This window comes from Chrysochloris asiatica, unplaced genomic scaffold, assembly GCF_000296735.1.
Source record: "Chrysochloris asiatica unplaced genomic scaffold, ChrAsi1.0 scaffold00138, whole genome shotgun sequence".
Classification (NCBI taxonomy): Eukaryota; Metazoa; Chordata; class Mammalia; order Afrosoricida; family Chrysochloridae; genus Chrysochloris; species Chrysochloris asiatica.
In genome coordinates this window covers 1,103,040-1,115,967 of record NW_006408656.1, presented here as the reverse complement: position 1 = coordinate 1,115,967, position 12,928 = coordinate 1,103,040, and the positions used below count along the sequence as shown (strand labels likewise).

The 12,928-nt window shown below is 46.4% G+C and overlaps 1 protein-coding gene across 2 annotated transcripts in view; it reads left to right on the top strand.

Annotated features, from left to right (window-relative positions):
- The first annotated feature begins 2,860 nt into the window (after nucleotides 1-2,860).
- The window catches only part of PDE1B (phosphodiesterase 1B, calmodulin-dependent), a 29,124-nt gene continuing 19,056 nt past the window's right edge, over nucleotides 2,861-12,928 (top strand). Inside the window, exons 1-2 of one of the 2 annotated variants that reach the window (XM_006869918.1) lie at nucleotides 2,861-3,005; nucleotides 3,094-3,216. In XM_006869918.1, the coding sequence (XP_006869980.1) occupies nucleotides 3,107-3,216 (110 nt within the window). In that variant the 5' untranslated portion in view covers nucleotides 2,861-3,005; nucleotides 3,094-3,106. The remainder of the gene's footprint in view (nucleotides 3,006-3,093; nucleotides 3,217-12,928) is intronic. The other variant, XM_006869920.1, reaches the window with a different exon arrangement.

Here is a 12,928-nt window from a genome sequence, read left to right as displayed (position 1 = left end):
GCGCTTAACTGTTGGAACCACCCAAGCAGCCTTGGCTAGGGACAAGATTTCTTTAATTTTACTTCCTCATGCCTGTGTTTTTCTCTAACAAAGTTTGACTTTGAGAAGAAGCTGGCACATAGTTGAAATGCACTCACATGGTTGGGGGAAGACTGTTCTTCCAGTCCTCCTCCCCACAGGGCCTCCTGCTTCTCCTAAGTACCTGTCATCAAAGGAGATGAAGATGAGTCCCCCCTCAGCCCCCACACCTCAATGAGTTGTCAAGTACTCTCCCTCCCACCTGAATAAGAAGCAGGAACAGTAGGCCAGGTTGCAGGTTGAGGAAGTCAGAAGTGAACTTGAGCTGAGTTTGCAGCTCTAGAGACACTGAGGAGCAGGCTTTTTCTCTAGTCATTTTGGAAGGAAAGGATTGCGAGGCCGCCCCTTTAAATAGCATTTCCGTAGGAGGCAGATCACATCCATCCGTCACCTGCTGCCAAAGCATGGTTTTTCATCTCTATCAAACTCAAAACTTGTTGGAAGGCATTATGGGGGTAGAGGAGTGAGGAGGCAGGGTCTCCCAGAGGCAGCTCAGAAGCTGAAAAGGAGAGGACTGAGATTGGGCAGAGGGATGCTGGAGAAGGTGGGAGTGGGAGACAAGAGGAAAAGACTGGGAGAGAAGAATAACAGTCCGTTGAGCCCATGAATGGAACAGGTGTATCTGTTCTTACCACTTTTGAGGTGGGGCAGGCAAAAATGAGACTGGATTGCAATAAGAGGAATAAAATTGAGGTTAAAGAATTAGTGATTAAATGAGAAAGCCACATAGTAGAAAAGACATTGAAAAATGTGGTTAGGAGACTTGAATCTGGATTTTTTTTATGGGCTTAGTTTCCAGTTTGCTAAAGGGGATTAGACTAGATGAACTCTTAAAAATCTCCTTCAGGAATATATATATATATATATATATTTGTAAATTGTCCTTAAAATGGGTTAGGAGTTGGGAGTGATGATGCATTGACAAGAAATATTGAGAGATCCCTTCTGTAAGTAATCTACCTCTTTCCTACCTCTTCTAGTTTAAATACCTGCTGAAATTGGGGCATTGCCTAGCTCTAACCCTAATTTCCTCATTAGAGTTTTTAGTTTTAATTCTAATTTGCAATTCTTTTGTAGTCCACCCAGCTCATTCCTTTTTCAGTTGATAAGAAATGAGATTGCTCCCAAATTTTGAGAATTGGATTGTGTAGGAGTGTGACTAGGGTCTCTCCGATGTAACTATTTCTTGGATGGTACTATTTCTGAGGCAAGGAAGGGCAGGGGGGAATGTGTGCTGAAGTTAGATGAACAGAGAAGGGAAGTGCCAGGAATCTTTCTACTTTTTTCCTCCATGTCTGATTGCCTTCCCCTTTTGCCTTTGTACTACCTGGGAGCTGGTTCTGTTGATACTTCTGTCTCATCAGATATGAAAGCCTGATATAACTTGGAAATTCTTTTATGGTGAGAGTATCAGCAGTGAGAAGCTGTTTTCTTCTTCACTCATTGCCAGGAGAGGGGGGCCTCTACCAGATATTTAGAATAAATAACTTCTCCAGTCACCCTTCCTTACAATTACAATCTCTGTTAAGTGCCATTGAGTTGATTATGAATCATAGGGACTGGGACCCTCTGTAACTGGTGGATTTGAACTGCTGACCTTGTGGTTCACAGTCCAGTGCTAATCCGACAGTGCCACATGAGGAGTCCTTCTGATCTCTAGATTCTTGAAATTAAAATGTACATTCTGGGGTCTTGTGTTACTGATCTGCTTTGGACCCAGCAGTTAGTGAATATGTACGTACATCCCACCTTCTGTTTACATAGGCTTTTCCCCAATGCCAAAGTAAGTGGCCATTAAGGACTAGGGCAATCCTAAGGAAGAGAGGTGGTTTCTTCAAGAGTCTAGGAAGGATGGGGAATAAAAGTTTTGCTCTGTTTTAAGATTTTAAATTCAAATTCCAGTTCATTTGTTGTTACACAAGGAAATATTTATTAAACAGCTAGGCTGTTTTGTGCTGGACCTTTAGCTTGTCGATTTCTTTCACTGGAGGTGGTTAAGAGGAAATGAGCTGGACCCAGATGCAGGAGTGATGGAGGTGAGTATCAGGCACGATTTCTTGACTGTGTGGAGTCATATGTAGGCCAGGTCTGATATGGAGAGATTTGAACTTGCGAGGAATTTCCATCTGTTAGGGTTAGTAGTTAGAGGTACCCTGAAGCAGGCTAGAGTGATGTTCAGATAGGGAGAGTAGAAGGGGGAGGTGTGGGATGCCATCATATAGGTCAGAGCTGACCCTGAACTTTTCCCTTCAAGGACAAACTCAGTTCTGACTGGGTTCACTCAGTCAGAGTTTTCTGGTTCTGTAAGTAAAGATCTGGGCTCATCCCTACCCCTCCCTCACACATGGGACACATGCAGCTAGGCACACGTGGATACATGAAACCGCACACACATGCATTGAAACTCAAAACACACTCCAAGCGAACCCACACAACCACCCACCCCGAAGTCCTGTGCGCCGCCTGCCCTGCACTCTGTAAACACGCACTCACATACCCAGCCACGCGGGGCACAAGCAGTAGCCACTCGTACCCAGAGCCTGTAATGTGTGCGCTCGTCATCGGGCTCTCTCCTGAGTGTGTGTGTGTGTGCGCCCCCCCCCCCCCCCTTCCAATCGTTCGTTTGGGAGAGGAAGGCTAGGCTGCGCTGAGTGAGAGACTGGCGGGCGGGCACAGGAGAAGGGAGGGGGAGCGGGGAGGTGGGGAGGACCTGGCCGAGGGAGGAGAGAGAGGCGAGGAGGCGGCTCTGGCAGCGCGCGGCGGCGGTGGTAGCGGCGGCAGCGGCAGCGGCAGCGGCGGCGCGGAGAGCTCGGACTGGGAGCCCACAGCTCGGCTGGACCCGAGAGAGGAGAAGCCGCAGAACTGCAGCTCTGTCAGCTTGGGCCGCGTCCAGAGACACCAGCCTGGCTGGTCCACGCCAGCCGCAGGTGGGAAGGGACCCCGAGGGGAGTGAGGGTCTCCGACTACGGGCCGAGGCTGAGGCGCTTGGTCCTGTCCCCGCTTTCTGTTCTGCAGACCGAGGCTGAGCATGGAGCTGTCCCCGCGCAGCCCTCCCGAGATGCTGGAATCGGATTGCCCGTCACCCCTGGAGCTGAAGTCAGCCCCCAGCAAGAAGATGTGGATTAAGCTTCGGTCTCTGTGAGTCCCTGACCAGGGAGTGGGGGGAAGGGACGTAAGGGAGCAATGTGTGTGTGTGTTTGTAGCGGAGAATAGTCGGAGCCGAATGGTGAATTCTCTCAGGCACACGGACTGGCAGGTGCGAGGAAACACGGCCCTGACACGCATGGCCAGGCCACATGTGCAAGGCATGTGCGGTACAAGCCGGCTGCTTGAAGGGGATTTAGGAGTTTCGACGCTAGCCGTGTGCCTGTGGACCCCGGAGTGACACACGCAGTGGAGAGGCGACACGGTATGTGCTGTGTGGCAGAGCTGCAGACGGACAGCATTCAGGTGGTGCCAGGCTGACTCACACGTATCCATGTGTGCAGAGTTGTGTAAATGTGAGACTCATCACATATGTGCATGAGTGTCTTTGGGTCACAGATGCGTGGAGAATGACTGCACAAAGCTGCGGACCTGGTGCACGGGGCTACTTGTGCCAACCTGTGGGTAATATCCATCCTGGTTGGGATTGATAGTTTCTACCTCCTGCATCTGACTGACTGGGGATGGGAGTTCATGCCTGAGAAGATGCTCCTCTCTCCTGAGGCCTGGAAGCTCACTCTGCATATTAATAATGGGGAACCACCTGGGAGCTGGAACTGGGGGTGGGGGTAAAGAAAGGTAGATTGACAGTCAAGATAGCTGGCTAAATCAAAGCCTTTTTTGCTTATATAGAGTCTCCCAAGAGCTCCAAGCACAGTTAGGCATTTTTTTTTTTTTTTTTTTTTTTTTTAATGTTGTAGGCCCAGGGCATGTGGGGAGGAACAAATGGGGGAAAAGAAGGATGCAAGTATTTCATATTCCAGTCTGGTGGGTGGGGTGCCACAGAGTGGGTTCCAACCTGTATAGGGTTTCCAAGGCAGTTGGTAGATTTGAACTGCCAACCTTGTCGTTAGCAGTCTAGCTCGTAATCCACGCTACCAGGGCTCCTTTCTGGTGGGGTAGAGGGCAACTTTTCTTCCTGCTCCTTAGAGAAGGAGAGGATTGGGTCAAAGACAAAGTCATCTAGCATGTTTATCTCTCAGTCTGCTGCCACTGGGTAATTTCCACAGGCTGTTGATCCTTAATCAGAAAGTGAAGGAAGGTGCCCCTCTCCCTGAGATGATGTCCCTTGGCCCCAAGAAAGAGGCAAGAGATGAAAGAATGGCTATTAAGTGAGAAAATACAGCAAACTTAGCCCCTGAATCTATCCCCTCCCCAGTTATACTAAAGCTTTCCATTTCTGGATTTTGGTGCAGGGAAGATGAGATTGGGTGAGGGGGATGGATAGATGCTTATGATTGTTGTTCTTGATATACTTCACCTGTGGCAATATAAATGACACCTTTATATTGGGCAGGTGTGTCTGACTTATACACTAGTTGCTTAGAGAGGCCTTAGGGAGCACTGAGATATACTTGGCAACAAAGCTTGGAATCTAAATGTGTTTCTCAGTCTCCCCTCTTACTGCCTCTAGCCAATGTAATTTAATGGCCTCTATGAAGCGCAGCCTTGGAATGAGTTCTGGGATGAAGAAATGGAAAACCGGATTGAATTGATTTTTATTGGGAGGAGCATTGGGTTATTCTTGATGGAAAATGATGCTTTGTTAATGGTAACTGAGCTGGGGAGAGTGGCAAGTAAGGAAGTAGTTGAAAGTCAAAGAAGGGACCTCAGGGTCTAGAAGTGGGAAAATTTAAGGCATCTCAGGATGGCATCCCATAACCCTCATAGATCAGCATTTACTTTCCTTGTTTTCATCCCAGGTAACCATACTCTAAAAAAGTGGGTTTTACTAGTTTATTTCCCACACCTTACCATAAATCTTTCCTGAAAATGAATTGCTGTTTTTTCCTTTAAAGTGAGAAATGCTCAGTGGTGAGAGAAGACCAAGAAGGAGGCATTCAACCTGGAGAGAGAAGGGAATAGAAACAGCTGCCTTACAGAGTGTGTTAGCTGAGGTGTCCTTACATGAAATTAAAGTGGACAAGGATCACTAATGCTATTGATTTGATTATTCTGGTCTTCACTCACTCCAGTAGTCTGATCCTTAAGAATTCTAGGTACAAGCAAGCACTTATCCAGAAAAGTATTATCTCCTGATTTTGGCTCACCAGAAAGAGATTCCCAAGTTCTCTTTCTCAAAGCAGAAAAAGATCTTGATATCCAGGTAGACCACAAGTTGATTGTACTTCATGAATGTTGGGAGGTTTTGACAATCAGATAAAAGGGAATAAAAGAATTTAGGACTTTTGCTGGATAGGAGGGAGAAGTTCCTCCAACTGTTAGGATTGGGTGATATTTGAAGAGGGCAAAAAATTGTTCCTTCTTTAGAAATAAAAATAGAAGACTCCTTCACTGCCCCCCGCCCCCCCATGACCACCTGTTCCTAAATTGGCCAGGAAAGGAGTTGTTTAGTCTGGAAATAGGAGGGTAGACATGATTATCTTAGGACGGGGCACTGAATGGAAATAAACACAGATAGTTTTAATTTTTCTTTTTTTTGATTCCACTATTCAAGACATCCTATTTTCCCCCTCTGAGCTTTTAATTTTTAATTTAGGACATCTAGACTCTCTTTAGGAAGGCTGGACCTGGTGGTTTTACCTCAGGAAAATCCAATAATATAATTGTTTAGGGCATTTCTTGTTGGGAAGGATATCTGGGAATTCTGTGTCCCACACTAAGACCCTGCCAGGATAAATTTAGAATCTGGAGGAGATGAGAAAAATTACGTGCTGGAGAGATCAGTGGGATTTCACCTCTGTGTAGGAGGAACATTGTCTTAACTAAGCCTACTAAAACACTCAGGCATGAGAGAGGTCAGTAAAGGCAGTCTGGAAATGGGTTGGCAGGATGATTTTCAGCATCTGTATCTCTAAGATGAAGGGTTTTACTTGTCAGTCCACTCGTTTTCTGAGAACAGGCCTTAGAAAGTGTGGGGAGGGCTAATAGAGGTGGTGGTAAGTACCAAGGAATGGGTTCCGACTCACATAGCCATCCTGTATAGGGTTTCCAAGGAGCAGCTGGTGGGTTTGAACTGCCAACCCTGTGGTTTGCAGTCCAGTTCTGATCCCACAGCGCCACACCAGGAGTCCGATAGTGGTAGAGGGCACTTTCTATGTTTTTTGTGAATCAAGGAAAAATATGAACAGAGATTGGTTTGTCATTTTTAGTTCATTCATTTATTTTGTAAGCACTTATTGAGTGCCTCCTGAGCCAAGTGGTGTGCTAGATGATGGGGATACAGTGTTGAATAAAATGGACATGGTATTTGCTCCATAGGAGTGTATAATCTGGTTCAACTCCATCACATAGTTGTCTGAAGAGTGCTGGAGGCTCTTGGTTCCTCAACCAAGTGGTGGAATGTACTATTCTGGGTTTCTGCCTGATCATTTCTTTGGGGGGTGGTCCTTAGGCAAGACTTTCTTTTTCCTTGGAGATAGTGTAGACACAGTCCTTTTCTTTTCTCCTCCCCCTACATAATATACATCTAGGAACCTCAAGGTCTAAACTCAATATCCTGAGCTGTGGTTCAAGGTCATTGTAACTGAGCTGGAACAAGGACTCAGGTGTTTTTTTGTGTGTGTGTATTGTTTTTTTTTTAATTGCTCATCCTTTGTTTCATCAGAGTCTAGTGTGGTAACCTGGAACATAATAGAGACTCAGTAAATGCTGTTAAGTAAAGGAAAGAACAAATGAATTAATGAATATACACGCTTATGTCATAGAGCCCAGCTATCTCTCTAATCCTGTAGTGCGTATGTATCTGCATACAGAGGGAGGGAGTGAGGAAAAGGGATGGAAAGGAGATGTTGTTTTTGAGGGGGTGATATTTCAAAGGTGTGAGGTTTGGAGACCTTGGGACAGAATCTGGAATTGAAAGAGTTACAGAGAGGATACAGAAACCATGTTACTTGGATTGTGTGACTGAGCTGTGTTAGGATGTGATTGTGCATGCCTGACATGTATACTTATGTGTCTGGGTATGAAAGGTTGACATATGTGTCAGGGACATTTTGTGTCCAGCATCCATGGTGATGTCTCTGTGTATATTTATAAATGGCATGTGTGTTAATATATCTGTGTTGGGAAGATATGCACTTACGTGAAAATGTCCTTCTACATGAGCGAGATGATGTATATGTATGTAGGTAATGGGATGACACATATGTGTAATCTTGTGTTTGTGTGTGGGGGGCACACTCACTCAAAATTTTTGACAAGCCTGGGGTGATCCAGTGGGTGGGAAGGGGAAGCTGAGGGACTGGACTGGGTTCCTCATTGACTTACCCTGTCTTTTGTCCTCATTTTTGTATATGCTCCATGGAGCGAGCTTCTGTGATTCTTACCAGTTTTGAAAATCGTGCTGCCGTCCTCCTCCTCTGCATATAGCTGTGGCGCTGCTGTGAAGATTGCAGGATAAACTGTGGCTCCCTGGACCTATGGAGGAAAAGGAGCATCGTTTCTTCTAAGCCTTGACGGGGATGATTTTTAATGCCTTCCTCCCACTACTAGACCCTCCTTGTTTCTAACCATGGCAGGGGCAATTTCTCCTCCCTGGTTTTTAAACCTGACCATTCTCTCTCTCTACCTTCCACACACACACACACACACACACACACACACCCCGGCCCCAACAAATGACTTTGGTCTATTTCCTCTATCAGCTTTGTCTTGAACAAAGATTTTCATGTTATCTCTGGGGTGGTAGAAAGTGGATAATTCTTGCAGCAAGGTGAAGAGGAAATGCAATGGTAGGGGAAATCAGAGATAAAAGGAAGACTTTTACAAACCTCTGCTCATAAAGGTGGCTGGAAGGAATAGGGATTCTGGGTGTTGGCAGGGGATGAACATATATACTGGAGTTCAAAGACTTGAGTTTGAGTTCAGGTCCCAGTTACTAGCTGTGTGAACTTGAAGTCAGTTGATCTCTCTGAAACTCAGCTACTCATTTGATATCATGTATAGGGAAGATCCTTCAGCATGGGAAATCTTGCTGTGCACAGAGGCAGGGGAATGGGAATGAATGAGTGACCTCTGACTGGAATGGGGAGAAAGATCAAGAGTCAAGAAGGAGGAATAGGAATCATCTAATAGGTTTGAGTCCTGGTGTCTGGGACATGATTTGGGAGAGCCTTGCTGATGAATGGTTGTCTGGAGGGGGGGATGGGAGGTGTCTGAACTTAGAGAATAGAAGGCTAGTTGGGATTGGAGGAAGACTTTCCTACAAAGGTATGGGCCACTAAGGCCAAAAGAAAGGAGAACGACTTACTCCTTATCTCTTAGAAATGCTGGAGCGATTGTAGTTCTAACTTGGTGGATGGTGGATGTTAGAATCCTGAGGGGTGTCCTGTGGGGTCTGAAGTATTGGGGGGGAAGTTCCTAGATCTGGAGTTATTACAATAAGGTATGCCACCTTCTTGTATTTTAAAGACTCTCTAAAATCCCTTAGAACCAAATGTCATTCTGCTTGTCCAGGAACCACAGGAGATAGCTTGAGAAGAAATTCGATACTCTAGGCTGTCTCTGTCACTTTGGCCTGGGGAAGGTGGTACTATGGACTGGAAGACAGGTAAGGGACTTTGTAGGGGAGAAGCCTGGATGTCTCTAGACCAGCCCTCTATCCAGAGAATTCCTTAAGTTGATAAAGTGAATGTTATATCCTCAGCTTCTTCACTCTGTTCTCTCACCTCTCAGACTGGAATGGAGGATCAGGGAACCTTGAAACTGATCTTCCTCTCTTTTGAGTCTTTAAAGGAATCCTTGAGGATTTGTTTCCAACTCCTTCTCAGCCTCCTCTTTTCTGATTTCCTTTGTGTCTTCTCCTCTGACCTTTCTCCTTTTGACCTTGTCTTTCCCTCATTTCTCTTCCTCTGCTAGGCTCTATTTTGCTCTTCTTTCTTTTCCCACTTCCTTTCTGTCCCATCCCTTTGACTCAACCTCTCAAGCTCACCTTCAGTTCTCCTACTCCTCTCTTTTCTTGGCTGCAATCAGAAAATCCCTCACCCAAGTGTTGCTGTGGTAATGATACAAGGTAAGTTTGCTGCAGGTACCCTTTGGGGCCTTCTTAGGAGCCTAGCCTCAGCTCCTCTCTTCTGCAAGGCCTTTCTTTCGCCTTCTCAGTGACCTCATCTTCCTTGCTCCTCTGGAGAGGAAGCCAAGTAATTGCCTTTGACTCTCATGGGGGCTGATTTTCTCAAGTGTGGAAGTTGAGTAGCTATTTTCCAACTCTCCTCAGGACAGTGGTAGAGAAAGCAGGGCAGCAGGTGGGGTGGAGGTGAGACAACTGGGGAGACTGGAAGTTGTGAGATAATGAAATTGCCTCCTAAGGGAGGAAGACTTAATGGTCAGAGAGCATTCTGGGAAGGGGAAAAGTTGGGAATTGAGAAAAAGCAAGGCTTATTGAGAAGAAAAAAGGAGAAAATTAGTTGTTATCCCTTCAGTTCATGGAGCTCTCTAATGCCAGTGGTCTTGTACCTTTGCCACCAGTACCTCCCCCCACCCCCCATCCTGTTCCTGATTCTCTCCCCTCAGCTCTTGCTACATCTAAGGAGCTTATCTCTGTGAAGAAAACATCAAGTTAGGATTCTACTTCAGCATCCTGGATGTGGCTGAAGTCGTTCACTGAGGGAACTGGGATAAGGGTTTTGATGGAGAAGCAGACTCGATGGGAAAAGTGCCAGAGCATATCCAGAAAGGAGACACTGGGGGATAGGACTGGGGTAAGCTGGAAGTGGGGTGCTTCAGGTGGTGCTGTTGGATATAGCCAAACTCCCAGGTCAGTTGATTCCGCAGCTGCAATGAGAAGTCACATTCGCAAATAATTATGGTGGCTGCAGTGGAGTGGTTAGGCTGCCAGCTGGTGTTGGCACCATTTAAGTTGGGAATGGAGCTTGGCTTGTACGTGTGTGGGGCTCAATGATTCTCTGGCAGGCCGGACCTGAGGGCTAAGGAAGCTTCTCCTTTCATTTCTATTCCTTGGCTTCTCTGCTCCCCTATTTACCAGCTCTTGCATATAGCTTAGCAACCCCTTCCTTGCTTTCTCCTTCATGCCCATCTTATTTGGAAATTTCTTGGGACCTGGGGTGACTAAGTGACCATGCATGCCAATAGTGTTGTCAAGCTCCCTAAATCCTGACCCTCTCTCTACCATGCAGCAGCTTTAGAAATTCCAATCTGCAAGAAGGATAATTAGTCAGATTGCACTAAGTTCACCCCAAAGACTTTTATCCCTCTAGTTTGTTCATTTTTGACTCTTATTTGAAATGTCAAGAAAATCTGATTTGGTTGCAGCAAAATGGATTGAAGATAGATGTGCAGAAAAACTTCCTGGAACGTTCATAGGGGTTAGGATGTGACCTTCCTATGATAAAGAAAAAAGCCACCTTCCTCCTTTAAGCATCAGGTTAGAGCTGGGTTAGGGAAAGCAGTGAGTCAGTCAGAAAGAACCGACTCTGGAATCTGGGAATGGAGACCTAGGCATCCTGCTTCCTTAGTACTTTCAGGCCTGGCACGGAATCTGTGTTACAGAGAAGGAAACTGGTGCCCAGAGATTGGAGGTAAGGTGAAGGACAGGGATGGGACGAGAACCAGATTCTGCTGATCACAATCTAGTGCTACTTCTATCTTATCTGCAGTCAGTCCCGTGCCAGGCTTCCAACTCACTTTCCCATTCTAGGTTGCATTCAACATCTGTTAGGTCCCCTGGAAACAGGACATCTGCTGGGTACATCTGTTGGGATGTGGTCTGGAGGGCTGTCAAGGTGGTCCATGTGGAGAGTGGTTAGTGAACAGAACTCAGTAGTTCAGGAAAGGAGAAGAGAAGGGTGGGCAAGTGAACTGGAGCCTCCTCTCCAATTTACGTTTCTCTGACCACCTCTCTCCCTGTCTCAAGGGCTGAAGTCTGAGGGAGAGGGGACTCCTTTTGTGTGCTGGGCTGGAAGCTGGGGCACCTGACTTTGTATGCATCAGGGTTAAAGTTCAAGCTGCTTAGATTATTCCCTTTCTCATCTGGATTGTTACTGGAGTATGAACACTTGTTAGATGTCTTCTCTGTCTGACCTCTTAGTACCTCCTACCCTTCTCCTTGTCTCCCTTCACTCTCCTGGTTTTCTGTGCTTGACCCACTATCATTGCTCCTCTTTGACCTCCCCCAGGTCCTGACACCCCAAATCCTCTCCAGTGCTTAGATGCCTCCTCCCAGCACTGCCATGTCAACCTGAGCCCTGACATCTTCCAGGATGGTACCCTAGCTCTATCACCAAGGGGCTATTTTTATCTCTGGAGCCACCCCCGCCACTCTGCCCAGCCAGCTGCCAGAACTAGGGCTGCTTGCATAGCAATAGGAAGCCAGGGGAGTGAGAGGGACTGCTCTGTGAGGTGGAGGTCTGATTGTTCTTGGTTTTGGGAGCTCCATGTTCTGCATACTCCCCAGTTTCTGCTTCTACTCCCTCCCTGGTCCCTGTGGAATCATGAGCCAGAGAGACGGCCTGGGCATCCGTAGTGGGGGTGTGTGTGGGGAGACCAGGGCTTTCCCACAAACGGTTCCAGTGCCATTTAGAGCCTGAATGGGAAATCAGGGGTCCCGGGCACAAGGATGGGCCTGTGGGACTTGGCTCATGGACGATTTCTTGAAACATTTGCTGAGCTAACCAAGTAAAGGGTTGAACTAAATAATTTTTGCATTCTCATATCACTTTATAGTTCCTGAGGTACTTTCTCATTTGATCTTTGGAAGAATTCTGTGAAGCACGTATTACAAGGGGGCTTCAAAGAGTTTGTAGAAAAATGGAATATTTCCACGAACTTTTGAAACCCATAATTTACCCATCTTATAGACAAAACTCTGGAACTCAAAGTGACTCGTTCAATCATTTGTTGTTGTTGTCAAGTGCTGTCGAGTAGATTCCGACCCATAGCGACCCTGAATAGGGTTTCCAAGGAGCAGCTGGTGAACTTGAACTGCCAACCTTGCAGTTCAAATGGTTTGCAGTCTGGCGCATTAACCCACAGCGCCACAGTAGGACTCAATCATACAGAGTGGGAAAACCTAGGGAAAAATTTTCTGGTTTTAATTGTCCTTGTTCTATTGGGTTTAGATGACTTCCTTGGTTCTTTCCATTTTTGAGATTTTGGAGCCTTGAGATTACCCAGTGAATCCCTTCCCCAGTGTAGGAAAACCTCCACTCCTACACTCACTTCTTCTCTGACCACAGGCAGAGTTTCCTCTCCTTTGTTCCCCATCCCAACTCCTACTTCAGTGTAGGCTAGGGAAAACTGTGGATGGACTGGGGCAGCAGGCATTATGATTGGGCTCCTTTCTGTATTTAAACGAAATTTAAGGGTAGAGGAAAGCCAATGCTGGCATTTTTCTGGAGTCATCACATCCATGCCCTGCCTCCCAGCCAGGTAAGAGTCTCCTTAGCTCAGACAGTGAGTGCAGAGTGTGAGGTGTGTGTACGTGTGGGTGAGTGTGTATATATGAATTTATAATTTCCCCAGGAGAGGAGAGCGATTGCTCAATGCTACTTCATATTAGGAACATTTATTCAATTTTACACTGGGTAGGTGATAAAGTGAGTGAGCAAGACAGAGAGCAAGAAAGAGGTAGAGGTGAGAGATCATTTGTCCAATCAGCTTTGTTTCTGTTGGGCAAGTGAGCAGAGGTATGGTCAAGATATCTTCTGAAATGCTTTTCCAGTCTAGG